The sequence below is a fragment of the Rhyacophila brunnea genome, unplaced genomic scaffold (assembly GCF_057557595.1).
Source record: "Rhyacophila brunnea isolate RB1 unplaced genomic scaffold, BYU_Rbru_1.0 scaffold_8, whole genome shotgun sequence".
Lineage (NCBI taxonomy): Eukaryota > Metazoa > Arthropoda > Insecta > Trichoptera > Rhyacophilidae > Rhyacophila > Rhyacophila brunnea.
The window spans coordinates 26,403,481-26,418,600 of NW_028233350.1; the positions used below are offsets into that span (position 1 = coordinate 26,403,481).

The following is a 15,120-nucleotide window of genomic DNA, read 5'->3' on the forward strand; positions in this document are numbered from 1 at the left end:
CAATTAGTTAAAATTCGTCACAATTAGATAAGATTCCTATAGCATAGTGGTCAATGCACGTGGGCGTAGATTCGAACCTGCTGATTTTTTTTCAAAAAAGATTTTTTCTATCGGTTATATATTTTCTCAGAAGTGTTTTCAAATTATATATATATTAAATAGTCGTTTATCATCAAGTTTTAACCGCTGGTATTTTTAAGGTACGCACTATACAATCATTTAAAAATAAACCTTCGATACTGATGTATGCGTTCACTAAGTTCACTAGCCGTTCCTAAATAATGTGTATTATGTTTTACATATTTTTTATATATTATGGGCGTACCTACACGATGTCAGCACCGGAAAGCAAAGCCAGGGCCGTAAAATAGCCTAATAATTGACCCGATTAATATTTTAATCCCACTGCAGCAGCGTGAAACTGCGCCACACCACAAACCCCTACACCAGCTATTAGTCAAATAAATGCTCTAATTAATTAATCTCGTTACATATTGTCAATAGTTTACGAATATCACAAAACGTACAGGTTATTTTGTAAACTATGGGCAGACCTCATTGTAATGCATATACACATTATCATCATCATCAATCGAGAGAAACTCTTACAAAATTCACCAAATAACACTGTAAAGTAACACAATACATCATTTTATTATGCATAAGTATATATTATTAAACGTAACTATAATTAAATATACATAATTTTGAAAAAAACTTTCTGAGAAAATATATTATAACCAATACTCGAATCGGGAATCGAACCCTGCATCTCTTTCAGCTTTTTCAAAAAAAGATTTTTTCTATTGGTTATAATATAATATGTTCTCAGAAAGTGTTTTTCAAAATTATGTATGTTCAATAATTAGAATGGTACATTCCTAAATCTTGTGAATTATTCGTTGAATAAAAGAAATAGTTAATTATAAATTATTAACAAGTTCAAGTAAGTTACATCATAAAAAATATTGGAGAAATCCACGACGTCGGTTAGTAATAGGTATCTACTTTGATTTAATAAACAAAAATCGATTGCCAAAGTAGCTTGATTTAGAAGAGCGCTGATGAGTGGGTATTAAAAGTAGCCAATAGTTAAAATTTGTCGCAATTAGTATGTTACCACGTAGCATAGAGGTAATGCGCGGATGGGGCGTAAACCTCGGAGATGCAGGGTTCGATTCCCTGCCAGGGTGGCTTACTTTTTTCAAAAAAAGATTTTGCTATTGGTTATAATATATTTTCTCAGAAAGTGTTTTTCAAAATTATGTATGTTCAATAATTGGAATGCATTCTTAAATCTTGTGAATGATTCGTTTAATAAAAGAAAAAGTTAATTGTAACTTTAATTGGTTATAGATCTCAAAAGTTTAGATTCTTCTTACTTTTATATAATCCCCTTTCTTTATTTCGGGGGTCGTATTGTCGATAAAGTAATATACGGTAATACGACTTATTGTTATGTACATTTTTATTAATATCAACTCTCAATTTTATTATTGGTTGGAAAACAGAATACCTACATAGAGTTTACAGTAGGTCTACGTGATAGGATTCTTCTGTCACCGTATGACGTTGAAGATTTACCGCATTTACATTAATTAATGGTACAGTTCGGTTATGAGGAATACAGTGGAAAACACATTTTAAAAATACCCGATATACTGGATTATTTGCTAGTTTGGGTTAGTTTAGGTTAGGTTGGGTTAGGTTAACCTAACAAATAATCCAGTATATCGGCTATTTTCAAAATGTATTTTCCGCTGTATTCCTCATAACCGAACAATACCCAATTAATTAACATGCTATGTATTAACGTTATTAATTAAAAATAAAACATATTTTAATAATTACAAAATACCTACATGTCACTAAACCTTGCACATTAACATTATTATGAAAATCTTTATAGAACATACCTACGTAATTTTAAAACATTCCAGATAATAATACATATATGAAAAAACCATTTAGGTACATGCTCTCAATGCAAACATATATTAAACAAACAACATTTGTATCTGCAGAAGCAGGATTCAAACCTGCAATGCACTGCTTCAGAATGGGGCTATCTGTTACTAATATGATAAACACTGATACTGTAATTAGTTTATTTTGAAGTCTTATTTGTTGTCCCTGTCCACGGTTGAAAAATTTAAATGAAAAACGTTTTGTCAACACTATTTGGTACCATTACCTAATAAAATATTTGGTTATTGAATTGACAATATCATGAAAGCTTTTAATATAACAATCATTAATCAAATAATTTGCAATCATATTAATATTGTTTGTGGTCGTTACGATTTTTTTTAATATCAGGTACTCGCTGGTTGTATCGATGATTGGTCAGGTCCATGTTCATTATGTTTATTAAAAAAAACAATTATCTATTTACGTTTTTAATCTGTGTTCAAAGCCAAACCGACATAATACCAAATTTTATTAAAATGGCATGATTGAATAAATAATTATATCGTTTTTTCATTATATTATTATTTTCATACTTTGTTATTATTATTATATTATTTTAATGTAGGCTTTTTTCAGTGTAACGTGTATATTAGTCTGCCGGGTTAAAACATAAACGATTCTCTTTTCCAGTATTTGCTGCTTTATACACGATGTTGTATATAAACCATTATTTATATCTTTACTATACTAACTACGATTATCATATAACGTGAAAACCGATTAGCTTGGTGAAAAGACAAATGAAAATGCGATCCAGATCATAAACTAATCTTGGATGTCAGGGTGTGATGAGAGACTGCAGAATCCACTCTCATATTTCTTATGTTTTTGCCAAAGTCATATCACTTCACACACATTATCAGTCACATATATTTAATATCGAAGCTCAACGTACTGTTTCTCTGAGTCTTCGTAAGATGTCATGATTTGACACCGCAAAGCAGCACTGTCAGAATACAAATTGAACAGACGCCATTTAGTTCCAGCCGAGTATATGTTTTTATATATATTAATTACTATATTCAAATAATACTAGGTGTTAAAAAGTTGTTAATTGCTACCTTTCCTACGCTACGAAAGGTAGAATTAACCAAAAAAGACACTATTCTTAAATAAAGCTGCATCACTTAATTATAATAGTTGTAGCCTTATACCGTTTTATTTGCTTTATACCCCCAATCAATAAAATACGTTTCGAGGAGAGTTCCGTTTTAAAATTACACGCATTTATTTCTTCCCGGTGGCGTCTCGTAGATTTGCATAAAGCCTCCGAATACGTTGGGACTTATATCAACGTTAACGTGGAAGGGAGGTAGGTGATTCATTTCGAACCGTTTCGCTCGCAGCTTGAATAATTATTACGTGCTTAGTGCTTCTTTACGGGACTAAGGAAGCGATGTCTTGCCCGACGCCATGCCACTTGTGAACCAACCTTCCCTCAGTGGATACCAACCCATACTACCATCATCCCTTTCTCTTATAACAACTATACTAGAAAATTATATTTACTTTTAGAAATGTATTTATTTATTCTGCAAAGCCGCGATACACAGTACCTACAAGGCAAAGTACAATACATGCAATAATGATAGTGTAATAATGACAAAAAATATTAAACATTAATTTCTGTATGTAAAATTAAAAGAGAAATTCATTTTAACCATTTAAAAATGTATTCAATAATAAATACTATACCATAATGCACATTATATGCATAGATGATAAAAAAGACAAGTCTGGATTAATAAATTTTACACTGAAACCTTTCCGATACAGAGTTGTCCAAATTTCCTCCTTCTTTTGGTTTATGTTGTTAGTTAGATTTATCTTCTTTTTTTGGCATATTACAGAAAAGTTAAATTCCCTAATTCTGACAGAAAGATGAACTTTAATGGTGCTTCAATCTCAACCGCACAATAGACTTTGTCACTACTTTATCTACATCATCATCGTTTATAATAATTTTTTCTAAGAAAGTATTCCTTGAAAGAAGCCGTTTCATTTATATGGCTGTTGTTTATACCAGGGTCTGCGCGTATTTCATTATTTCAATAATATTATGTAAATGCAAATAAAAAATGTAGTTAAATAATATGAACTCTAGAATTTTCACCATCGAAGAAGTAAATTATTCTGGTAAATAGTTAGTTTTCTTTCGCGGCACACAGCTTGGCAGATACTGCCGTAATGCCAGCAAATCGAGGATCCTCCGCGTATAAAGAAGAATTCTTTTTATTTAGATAGACTAATACTTGATGGTAAATAAGTACCTAACCAATATTTAAATAATTAATTGTTATATTATATACTTATCCTTTGGCGCTCATCAACAATGTTCCGTCAGCGTGGCCTTCGCTTTCTTCCGTCTCCATTATTAGATAATTATAGCCTTCAAGTTTAAGAAGTGCCTCATAGTTGGCTTCACTTTCCAACATAAATGTCCAGATTTTACAGTCTATAAATTTAATTAACACTGTCTACGACCCGCGTATTAATAGCGCCTCTGTTCTCTCTACTACTTTACTTTTGTAAGGGCGTAAAAAACGTTTAAGTGACGGAATTTTAACGACCTACAATTTTCTTAGAATGAAAAACTAGAGTTTTTCACACTGTTTTTTTTTAAATACAAGTGCAAATTGAAATATTTTCATACCCAACTATGGAAGTAAGGTTTCACACATAAACGTATCATTACTTTCACTTTCAAAGTACAAAATACGCGTTAACATAAAAATAATTAGGCCATTCCAAATTGACTTTATTATCCAATTGGTGAATATTTTGGCTTACAACGACTTGCTATAAGTGCTTATGTTATAATAATCTATAAATAAATATATTATCTTATTATGCACCAAAAATAAAATACTGAAATACAGATTGTGAAAATTTTTTTTCACAATTTAACAAAATAATCCATTGACCATCTTTCCCCACTGTAAGGCGATGTCTTTACCTACCAGAGGCACCTAGCGGAAGAATGCGAAACTTGCAATTTGAGAGTTTTACAATTTCAACTGTATTAATTAATAATAAAGACACTGCGGGTGGTGGAGGGTGTATTGTATTAATTAATAAATATATATCTAAAAACATTAAAAAGAAAAATATTTTCAAAGTCAAAGATAAACTTCCAATTGTAAAAAAAAAATGTAATCAAACGTGAATTTGTAAAGGACCCCATCTTATTATTACATATATTTTATGGTCATATTAATTATTTAAATTTAGTTTATTAAGTTTTCTATGCCGTAATTAAGAGATTTTTGACTAATTCATAGTTGTAATATGTTTATATTCATTTTAAAAATCATCGATTTTTATAAAATTATAAATGTGTATAACTTGAAATTGAAACCCTTTTTATTTATATGAAATCTTATTTTGTTATGGTTCCAATATTGAAGCTCGATTTGATTTGGTTCACCATGTAAATATTAACTGGTTTATTTCTGTTCGATTTTATATGGAAATTCATTATATTAATTAAAGTAAGACACAATAATATAATACTTATACCACGTAATTTAATAACAACGTATGCTATCAAAAATCACATAAAACAGCCACAGATTTTTATAATTATTGCTCTATTAAAACACTTCACCATTCCAACTTTTGACAACCAATGAAATTACTTTACATTTTTAGAGACAGATACATTCTATATAAATGGCTGCTTAACATAATACTTTTCAATGTATAATAACGTGGCGTCAATTCCAGGCTTTACAGCAAAAGTAATACTTAGGCATTGTCAGACGAGTATAATTCGAGTGACATTCCTGAGAAAAATACGAGCGAACCGGCTCTCGTCTGTTGTCCAGATAACGTCACCTGCCATAGTTTAGTGAGGAGACGTCGCCCGGTGATGCTATCGCGACTTTGGCTTCCTTTTTGCCGGCAATAAATTAGGCGTCGCAAGCGTCTGCCCCCGCGGCGCCGATAAGCCACGGCGACGCCACTGCTTGCGGACGCTCGCTGTAGGCCTGCCATATAACTTCTGTTGTGCTTTGTGCGAGCGTAACTTGAGACACTATTGTAAATTCCTCGAAACTGGAGCGAATTTGTAGGCACGTGAAACCGCAGCTGTAAAGTATGGCCTGAAGGAATGCATATAAAACTATTGCTCTTAACTCACGTGTGCATTTTATTTTTACTAACTGTAACGACTACTCATCAAGTGCGTATTGTTTTATATAAGTTTCTATATCTGAAAATAGGATTGACTCGTCAATAGTCAAATTATTTATAATTACTTAAAATTCTTGTATGCCTAAAAATAGTAGAAATATTTTTTTTGTATTTCTATAAGTACAAACTACAGTGGCGAAGGGTGGAAGTAGGCTGTAAATATACGATACAAACAGTGCACACTAAATTTTGTCAGTCATACGTATTTATGTTTATCGAACTAAAACTACAATGTATAATATATGGTTTTAAATTAAACCAAACCTAACCAACACCACCTGTAATATGTGTGTTGTCAATTAAACAAATTAGTATAACTGAAAAAGTGTGCACTATTTTTGTCGGACCGCCCATAGCATACCGAAACTATTACGGTTTAGTGGCAAGGTTTAATTAAACTTTAAAAACTAACCACCACCATCTAAAAATTGTATTTTTAGTTCAATGAAAACAAATATATAAGTATAACTGACAAAGTTTAGTGTGAACTATTTATATTAAATGTTAACAGCCTGCATCCACCCTTCGCCACTGACAAACTATATATATTTCATTATCAATTAATTTATTTAAAGGCACTATAGTACACACTAAAGTTTTATTTTAATTATTATCACGCTATTATGACGTGGTCTCGAATTTTCATTCATAACTTATTTTAAAACATCTTCAGATTACTAAGAATAAAAAGTACATAACTACAGTTATAAAACAACAACGTAACAAGGATTGAATCACCATATTTATAACTAACGTTTTCTAATATTATTTTTTATCGTTGGAGAATTCTATTCAAACACAAAAAAAGTAATTATTATAATAACTTCACAACAAAAATAAGGATACACAAGTAACTACTTATACTTTAATTTAAAATGTAAGCTTGGAATTAGTCCCGATGCTTTTGAAAAAATACGACTAAAATAGTAATCAAATTTTAATGATATTTTTATAATTTGTTAATTGAAATAATTTCAATACCGGTAGCTTCGTATTTAAAAAGATCTACGTAGTTAGGCGCTTCTACTTATAGGTAGTTAAAGGCTTGTCTTCAAGTATAAGCCATCTGAACGTATTTTTGGATGAAAGTAGTAAATTTGAATATACGGGATAACGAATCACATACTTACCTCCTTGGCATTCCGTTAAATAAAAAATGAGCCAGCTTCCTTAACCTTATCTTTGAAACATCATCTTGTGGAATAGCTTTTTTATAAATAAACCAACCGCCCGGAGGTAGACTTTTGAAAAAGCACTCGTGAGTGTTTGAACCTCAAAACCTTGGGAGGATGGAATGCTCCGTGAAATTTTCCCTCTCTAATTAAAGCCTTCGCGACAACAATGCCGCCGCACGAAAGGTCGGAACACTCCAAAAGTTTCAATTTTCTTTTTATTTTCGCTGCGAATGAAAAATCGCTTTAATTGGAAGCACATCTCGGACCGGGGTTCAAGTGGGTTTTTAAAGGAAAACTTTCGGATGAATAATAGGTATGAAAGGGGATGAATGGAAGCGCGCCGAGCCAAGGGGGCGTAGTGCTACTTTTAATCTTAGTTATTTATTGCGGTCTATAAAAGTTTCATAACATATTCAGAGAGTACATTCTCGAATACCGGCTATCATTCATAATAGACTGTACGTTGAGCTTAAAATTTTCTCTTGTATGGATTTTTCACAGAGTTTTATTATGAGAATATCGTAGTAAGTGCCCAACTAAACTACTTTCATACTTGACGATATTTCATTTTTTAAATAACCATGTGGGTACTATAAAATACTACATTTCTGCCTATGTGAGGATACGTTATTACATAGGTTATTTTGCGTGAAATTGTTGCCAGTCTTTGAAAAGCGTTCCACAACTTTCGATAGAGATGTTAAAATAAAATAATAATTAATACTAAGTTCAAATCCAACCTAATCAAACGAATATTAATATAATTATTCTAAAACAAAATACCTTCAACGATAGTCATTTTAAATAGCCATAGCCGGTTTGCAATACCAATATTTCATTATTTCAGTTTTATTGCCCAATTGAAAACGGTGATTGATTTTCATTGATATCGATAATTGGGTCCTAAATATTTAGCAACTAGTAATATAATCATAATATTATATAGTACTTAACGTATTTAATGTTACTTAGTCTAGACGTCACCGTACACCTCAATGTCAATCTTGGCCACCTCCAGAAAACGTGTCTGCTTGTGTCTGCCTATCTCCACACTGTCTGGCCTTCAGAGATATACGCAGTGTCTTTTTCAATACAGTCCAATTGCTTCCAGTTAGGTCTACCAATCATTCACTGTCCATTCGATGTATTGACAAAGAGTTTTTCTTAATATTTGAAAATCGTCCCACTTTTACATATACATATGAGATAATAATACTGTACAACACATACAAGATTAATATGTTCTAATTATATTACATGTGGCGATAACAAAACAAAAATTTGAATAAAAAAAATATATCAGAAAACAAATAAAATAACAAAAAAAATCACAGAAATAGTCACATAAAAACATAGTGGAACCACGTCAAGGCATCAATTTTTGCAACAGCCTCCGGTTTGGCGTAGTTTATGACTGAGCCGACCTAACTCGTCAAAGCAAGTATGCCGCGTCAGGCCATGAACGAGTTAACTCATGCGTTCTTGTAAACGTCATAATTTCTGAATAAACATTTATCATATTAGTGTGAAAATATTCACGATAAACTCGAGAAACATGTTGATTTGATTTTCACAAATACTTATCATTCTTTTCCAATTCCATATGTTGTAAGAGATTTATTTTATTTCAAAATAGCTGGCCTACAAGTAAAAATTGGCTGGCAGTGAAAAGGGAAAAGCACTAGCCATTATACATCTGGAGTACCCACACCGGTTTCGTTCAGATACCCTATTTGAATTTATTCATTGTTTTTATAATCGCACTGTATTGTTGTGTTAACTGTAATACGTAATTTTAATGTTATAAAATAATATAATATCTTATTAAAAATTTCATTTCGTATTGAAAATGCAATGTCATAATTTTAATAATATTATAATCCATTGTTAAAACACCGTCGGTATTAGGCTCGCAAATATGTACGTATGTAGATGGGCGCAATTTCAGCGAGGTTCCTCGCAAACTTTGCCGTGCGATTTATTGTTCGGGGCGAAAATTTATCTCCATCCGCGATTTTTAAATCGAGCCTCATTTTAATTGGAAACCATTCATTTCCCGGCTGTTCATTCACGTCAACTTTGCCCAGCATCCATCATTCGACTATTTTTTCGACGACATTCATTCCGAGTCACAATTTTGTTCACAAATACCTTATAAAAGGAGCGTTCATTATATAAATACCTATATATAGAGTTACCTAATGCTGATTTATAGACAATATTATTTTCTAGCAAGTTTTTTATACTTACGTCATACAGCATAATATAATATAATATTTTCCATTAGTTCAATATTATTAAGTATGTAGGGGAAGAGCTACAATTATTGGCCAGTTAAGGATTTTTTCAACTTTGTTAATTTTTTGTGGACATATATCATTAGGAAGGTGAAATAAAAAAATATTATTTGTTAAATTGTTTATTTGTTTATAATAATCAATTATCAGAACATTTAAAAAAATATATTTTACATCATAAAAAAAATAATCAAAAAAAAAGGCAGAAATCTACAATTATTGGCCACTTTTTTCAATTATTGGTCACCAAAAGATGCAATTATTGGCCACCCCGAAATTGCTGTAATTTCATTAATTAAACAAAAATTAAAAACAGTTTATGTAATATTATGATCACACATCATTATTAAGTGTTCAATCAAGTACTTAACGCTTTCGCTGCTGAAGAGATAATGAGATTTTAATTGCCCCCTTTAAAATGCACGTTAATTACATCGATCGGCCGCCTGGTCATTACGCGCCGTGTGCGTCTTCCGCGTCCAAAGTATTAATGCAACTTTATTGTCATTTTATTAGACATACGTATATTACTTAAAAATAGAAAGAACACATTCACATTGAGTTACAGTGAGATAGGCATATTTAATTAAATACGTAGAGCTTGTTGAAAATTGATTTCAAAAATTCAAAAGAGATCTTATACCTAGCTAATAGAAGTTAACAAACATCTTGACGTAGCATAACGGATAAATGAGAATCATTGAAGTTTTCTCACAGTCGGAACAGCATACAAAACTTTTCAGTAGAGGATTTTTGCGGATGGAATTTTAGTGTGCTTCTTGGTATTTCAAATCTTCTTGTTACTGAACGCAAATACTCTTCACTATGGTCTTTCATATTCTCTATTGCTTCGTTTATTCTTCAGTTCTTGACTATATTTCATTCGTTTATTTTGATGCATTTTTATTCTGGAACAATCAAGAAAAAAGTTTCTATTATCGGCCATCAAAACTACAATTATGGGCCAGGTGGCCAACATTTATCTACGAATGTCGGAGAAATATAATAAAAACAAAGATGATTAATAATAAATGTAATACTTTACTAATTAGTCACATATTCTATTATTAGCAAGGCCGGCCAATAAAGGAAAATCGACATATTTTGGAATCAGTTATTGGCCACCATCATAATATACCTACCCACCTATTTTTTCCAAAATATATGTCTAATGATGTATACATAAATCAAATGCATATATAATTGTCAATTGGATTAGCATTTTGTATGATATTAAATGTTTAACATACCTTTTAACAGAAGTCATGTCCTTATACAATTTACAACAAATCGCACTTATTTCACGGTTTCGCTCGAACTGTTAGATACAAATGCGGTTTTGAGGTTGTTTTATAATGCTAAAAGTAACAAATATCTGTTTTACCAACGGAGGAACAAATGACGAGATTTTTTAATAACTTAACAGATGGCAATGTTGATTAAATATCTTAAAAAACTAGATTTTATCTGCAAGTGGCCAATAATTGAAGCTGGCCCATAATAGTAGCTCTTACCCTACTTAATCTGAATGTTCCGCCCATAAGAGACACCTAGTGAGAAAATAGATAGACGAACCATAATATACAGCATAATATTATTATTGTATTAGAAAAATAATAATATAATTTTTGACAGCATGTTTCGTAAATAAAATCGTCCACTGCGCTGATAGACGTCACCTTCCCAAATCTTCAGATTTTTAACTACTGTTATTGTATTAAATTTATCCATCTAAGATAAGTAGGTAAGTATATAAGATGGTATAATGGTTCATAAACTGTGTTGCCTACGCTGTGCATTACTTGCCACAAGAAGTCTCTACGGTGTCCTGAATGCATCTTCTTCTTTGACTATGTCCACTCCTCAGTTGAAGCGTATGGACACCATGCGGCACCTCAAGTAATCTCTGTCGCACGCATGCTGTATTTATTAGGTATCTCCTATTAATACTATCAAATACTGATATACGGTCAACGCTAAAGAAAGTATTAATTACCTATTTAGTGTAAAGTCTTCACAAAAGAAATTAAAAATATAGTACAATATTATGTTGTCATAGCTCCAAGTAGCAATAGCATGCAAGTCGATTCTTCGGTCACTAAACTTAACCCATTCGGCCACGAGGCCGCGCATACAACACTCAAAGTGAAAACGTTTTGTCTCACGGGTGATTTGTCTCGGCTTCAGGAATTCTCAGCGACAAACTATTTCAACCCCCCCCCCCCCCCGTGCCGAAACTCACCCCCTGCGACCCTGTCCCCTCGGCGATTTGATTATCAACGTGATTAATGTTCACCCCCTACGTATTAAAATTCCTACTTGGCTTTTGTTAAAGACTTGCCGAGTTACCGCTAGGAGGTACGATAAATCGACTCCCGGTAATTGAGCTTCGTTTTACGTAATGGCTATCGATTGTTCCACTCAGTACGGGGTGGGTAACCGCTAACCTGATAGTAAGATTAAACATGCATTTCAAATCAAATAACCCAATTAATTCTGGCTCATACATTTACCTGCACGCGAATTCTTTTCCGTTTTGTTAACCCACAATATGAGAACCGTTCAAAATATTTGGCATCAAAAATTATAAATATGTATAACGTCGCAAACTTTCTTGAGATAATAATGTCTTGCAATCTATCAAATATTGGTCAAATTTTTAGTGACCACAAAATCTAATATATAAATTCAAATTTAGAATTTTCATGACAGATAAAGTTTTCATATTTTTTTTTATTCGATTTTAATTTCTTTTATTAGGTACATGCCGACAAAATTATATTCATTTAGACATGTTGTATGCTTAGATACAGATGTTTTAATATTAAAAAATGTAATTATTGTATATTATCGATCAATGAATTACGTAAAAAGATATTAATTTTATTCACATGAAAAGAGAGGATTCACATGAATATTAATAATTGTGCTAGCATGGAAATAATGATAAGAAGCTTTCATTAGTTCGGATTTAGTTTACGACCAACCATTATTTAACACACTATGTCGTGTATTCTTACGTAGTAATTACGTACATGTACATATTGTGGGTCGGGGGATAAATTTGCGAATAGTTGGCAACTGGTAAAGTCAAGGTCAAATAAGGGCATCTAACATCTAATAATAAATCTGGAACAATAAACATGTTAAATTTATTGTAGTCGCGGTGGCCGGAACTCATCTGTGGTGACACATCACGTAGTTTATTGCTACCGCGTTCATTTATTTTGCCCGACATAGTTCGTTCGTTGTGGTGTTGGACCATTTTTGATCCACGAGATAACTCGGGCGCGTCAGGGAAGGAGTTAAAATTTGGAGCGAAACCATTTCGAGAAATTCTTCCTCGTTCGCATTTCGAACCTCTGCTGCCACAACTTAACCGTTTGCAGTTTGAGTTGAAGCAGTAGGGTAGACAAGTAGTATTACATTTTGACGACTTTTCCTTCCTCTACAAACTAAAATACTCAAAAATTTATTTAATTTGTAGTATGCTCCTACCTACCAAAATTTTCAATTTCATTGCAATGTTCCCATGTATATTTTTTTAATGAGTATGTGGCATAATTACTAATATAATTATGGAGTCATCATCAGCCAGGGTCGATCCACTGCTGGATGAAGGCCTCCCCTGGCTGTCTCCACTCTTCTCAGCTCCTAGTTCTTTGCTGCCACATATATCCAAAGAATTTTATGAGCTCGTCTATCCAGCGGGTTTTAGGGCATCGCTCTATTGTTTGCTTCCTTCTCCGTTGGTTTATTTTGTTATCTTCACGCGTTATGCGGAGTATAATATATAACATATAACAAAATGTTTGCTCAATTATGTTTCGAAAAAAGTTTTTTGTTAAAAATTCTACGATATTTTGCGGATTTTGTTGACAGCTGTTTCGGACTACCCCATTCTCAGATATAACATTTTGATCGATCTGAGACTAGGTTATGGTCATGGTCTTATCCGGAATATGAGAAAAAATAAAGTCCTGCGATTTTCAAAATAAAAGATAGTACCTACTGACTTTTTCAGAATAAAATAAACTTAAAAGTGATCATCTTTTAATAGAAAATGTAAGCCGACTTCTGAATGGCCGAGTCAACGTTGTTTAATATATTATAGAACTAATTTTCTGAAAAGTAAATAATATATACCTACCTATCAAACTAGCGTATTATGATTTGTTTTTAATAGACAAATTAACGGTTCCTTTAACAGTGTTACGCCGATCGGGCCGATCCAATTATTGTAGGTACTCTTATGTTTACTGTTTGTTAAATTTAATACATAATATTGTTATATATTTTAAGTATTTTATTATGTCTTGGCTAGAAAATGGCATAGATAATAATATCCCTGTTTCTTCTTTTCCAGGGTGCCTAATAGACGGCGGAAGTGGGCGCGGACCACCGGACGTGCCACCGCGCAACACCGCCCCCACCATGAGTCGCCACAATGGCAGGATCACGGGAAACCCCGCTGATCTATCTGATTTTGAACCGTCCTGCCTCGTCAGGACTTCTTCGGGAAACGTCTACATACCGAGTGGTAATTAACATGGAATTCCGCTTCTCTATAGCGAGATATATTATAATATTGAAATGAAATGACTGGTCTGCCGACAGTGTGATGTGTGTCTAAGCCTAAGCGGTGATACATTTTCTTGTATAAGAACAAACATCACATTTATATGATTTTGCATAAGTACCTATGCGTCATATACTAAGTATATTTAAAAATTGTCAAACTTTCTGCTTGTATAAATTATGAACATTTTTTGACTGTTCAATCATTAGTAGGTAGGTTGTCCGTTTTATAAATATGTCGTTAAACCTTTGGCTTGTAGTATGTATGAACACAACGCAATTTAAATGGCTTTAAAATAATATAATTAATATCTATACAAAGAGTTTATTTCTTATGGCACTTTTCTTAGATTTTCCCAAAAATATTAATGAAAACATTCTCATAAATGAAGTCCAATATTACGAACGTGAAACTAAAATAGGTCGCCCGTCGACTAATATTCATACAAGATATTATTATAAAGAGTCAGAAAGATATTATTCATTATCAATTTGTTGCATAGAACAATGGCGTATTAGCCAGTAGCGACCGGTGATTTCCTACATTTCTATCGTTGGGCGTGCACTGAAAATATCAATACTTATTAAATAGAAGATCCATTCGGTGTATTAAACATCTATAACTCATTCATTTCTGTCCAGAATGATGCTCTTCTACCTATTAGATGTTTTCAATAATCACACACAAAATAATAAATTTATTGTGTTCGGCAGAAATGGTTGTATTCTTATAAAAGTTTAAAAACGGATATAATAGCAACGCCTGATCCCAGCACTCATCGCACCGTGAGTGTAAAACCAACGTATGTGCAAATTACATAGTTTGGAGATATAAGGGTTTGAAGTTTTCATTTGGTCAGGATAAATAGAGTTTCTAAAATAAAACAATAATATTTGGTGTATGT

General features: G+C 32.4%; 1 protein-coding gene across 3 annotated transcripts in view; it reads left to right on the plus strand.

Moving 5' to 3' along the window:
* Ten-m (teneurin transmembrane protein Ten-m) overlaps positions 1-15,120 on the plus strand; it is an 800,533-nt gene that overhangs the window by 761,722 nt on the left and 23,691 nt on the right. For all 3 annotated transcript variants that reach the window (XM_085958957.1, XM_085958955.1, XM_085958956.1), the window contains one exon: positions 14,004-14,177. In XM_085958957.1, the coding sequence (XP_085815083.1) occupies positions 14,004-14,177 (174 nt within the window). The remainder of the gene's footprint in view (positions 1-14,003; positions 14,178-15,120) is intronic.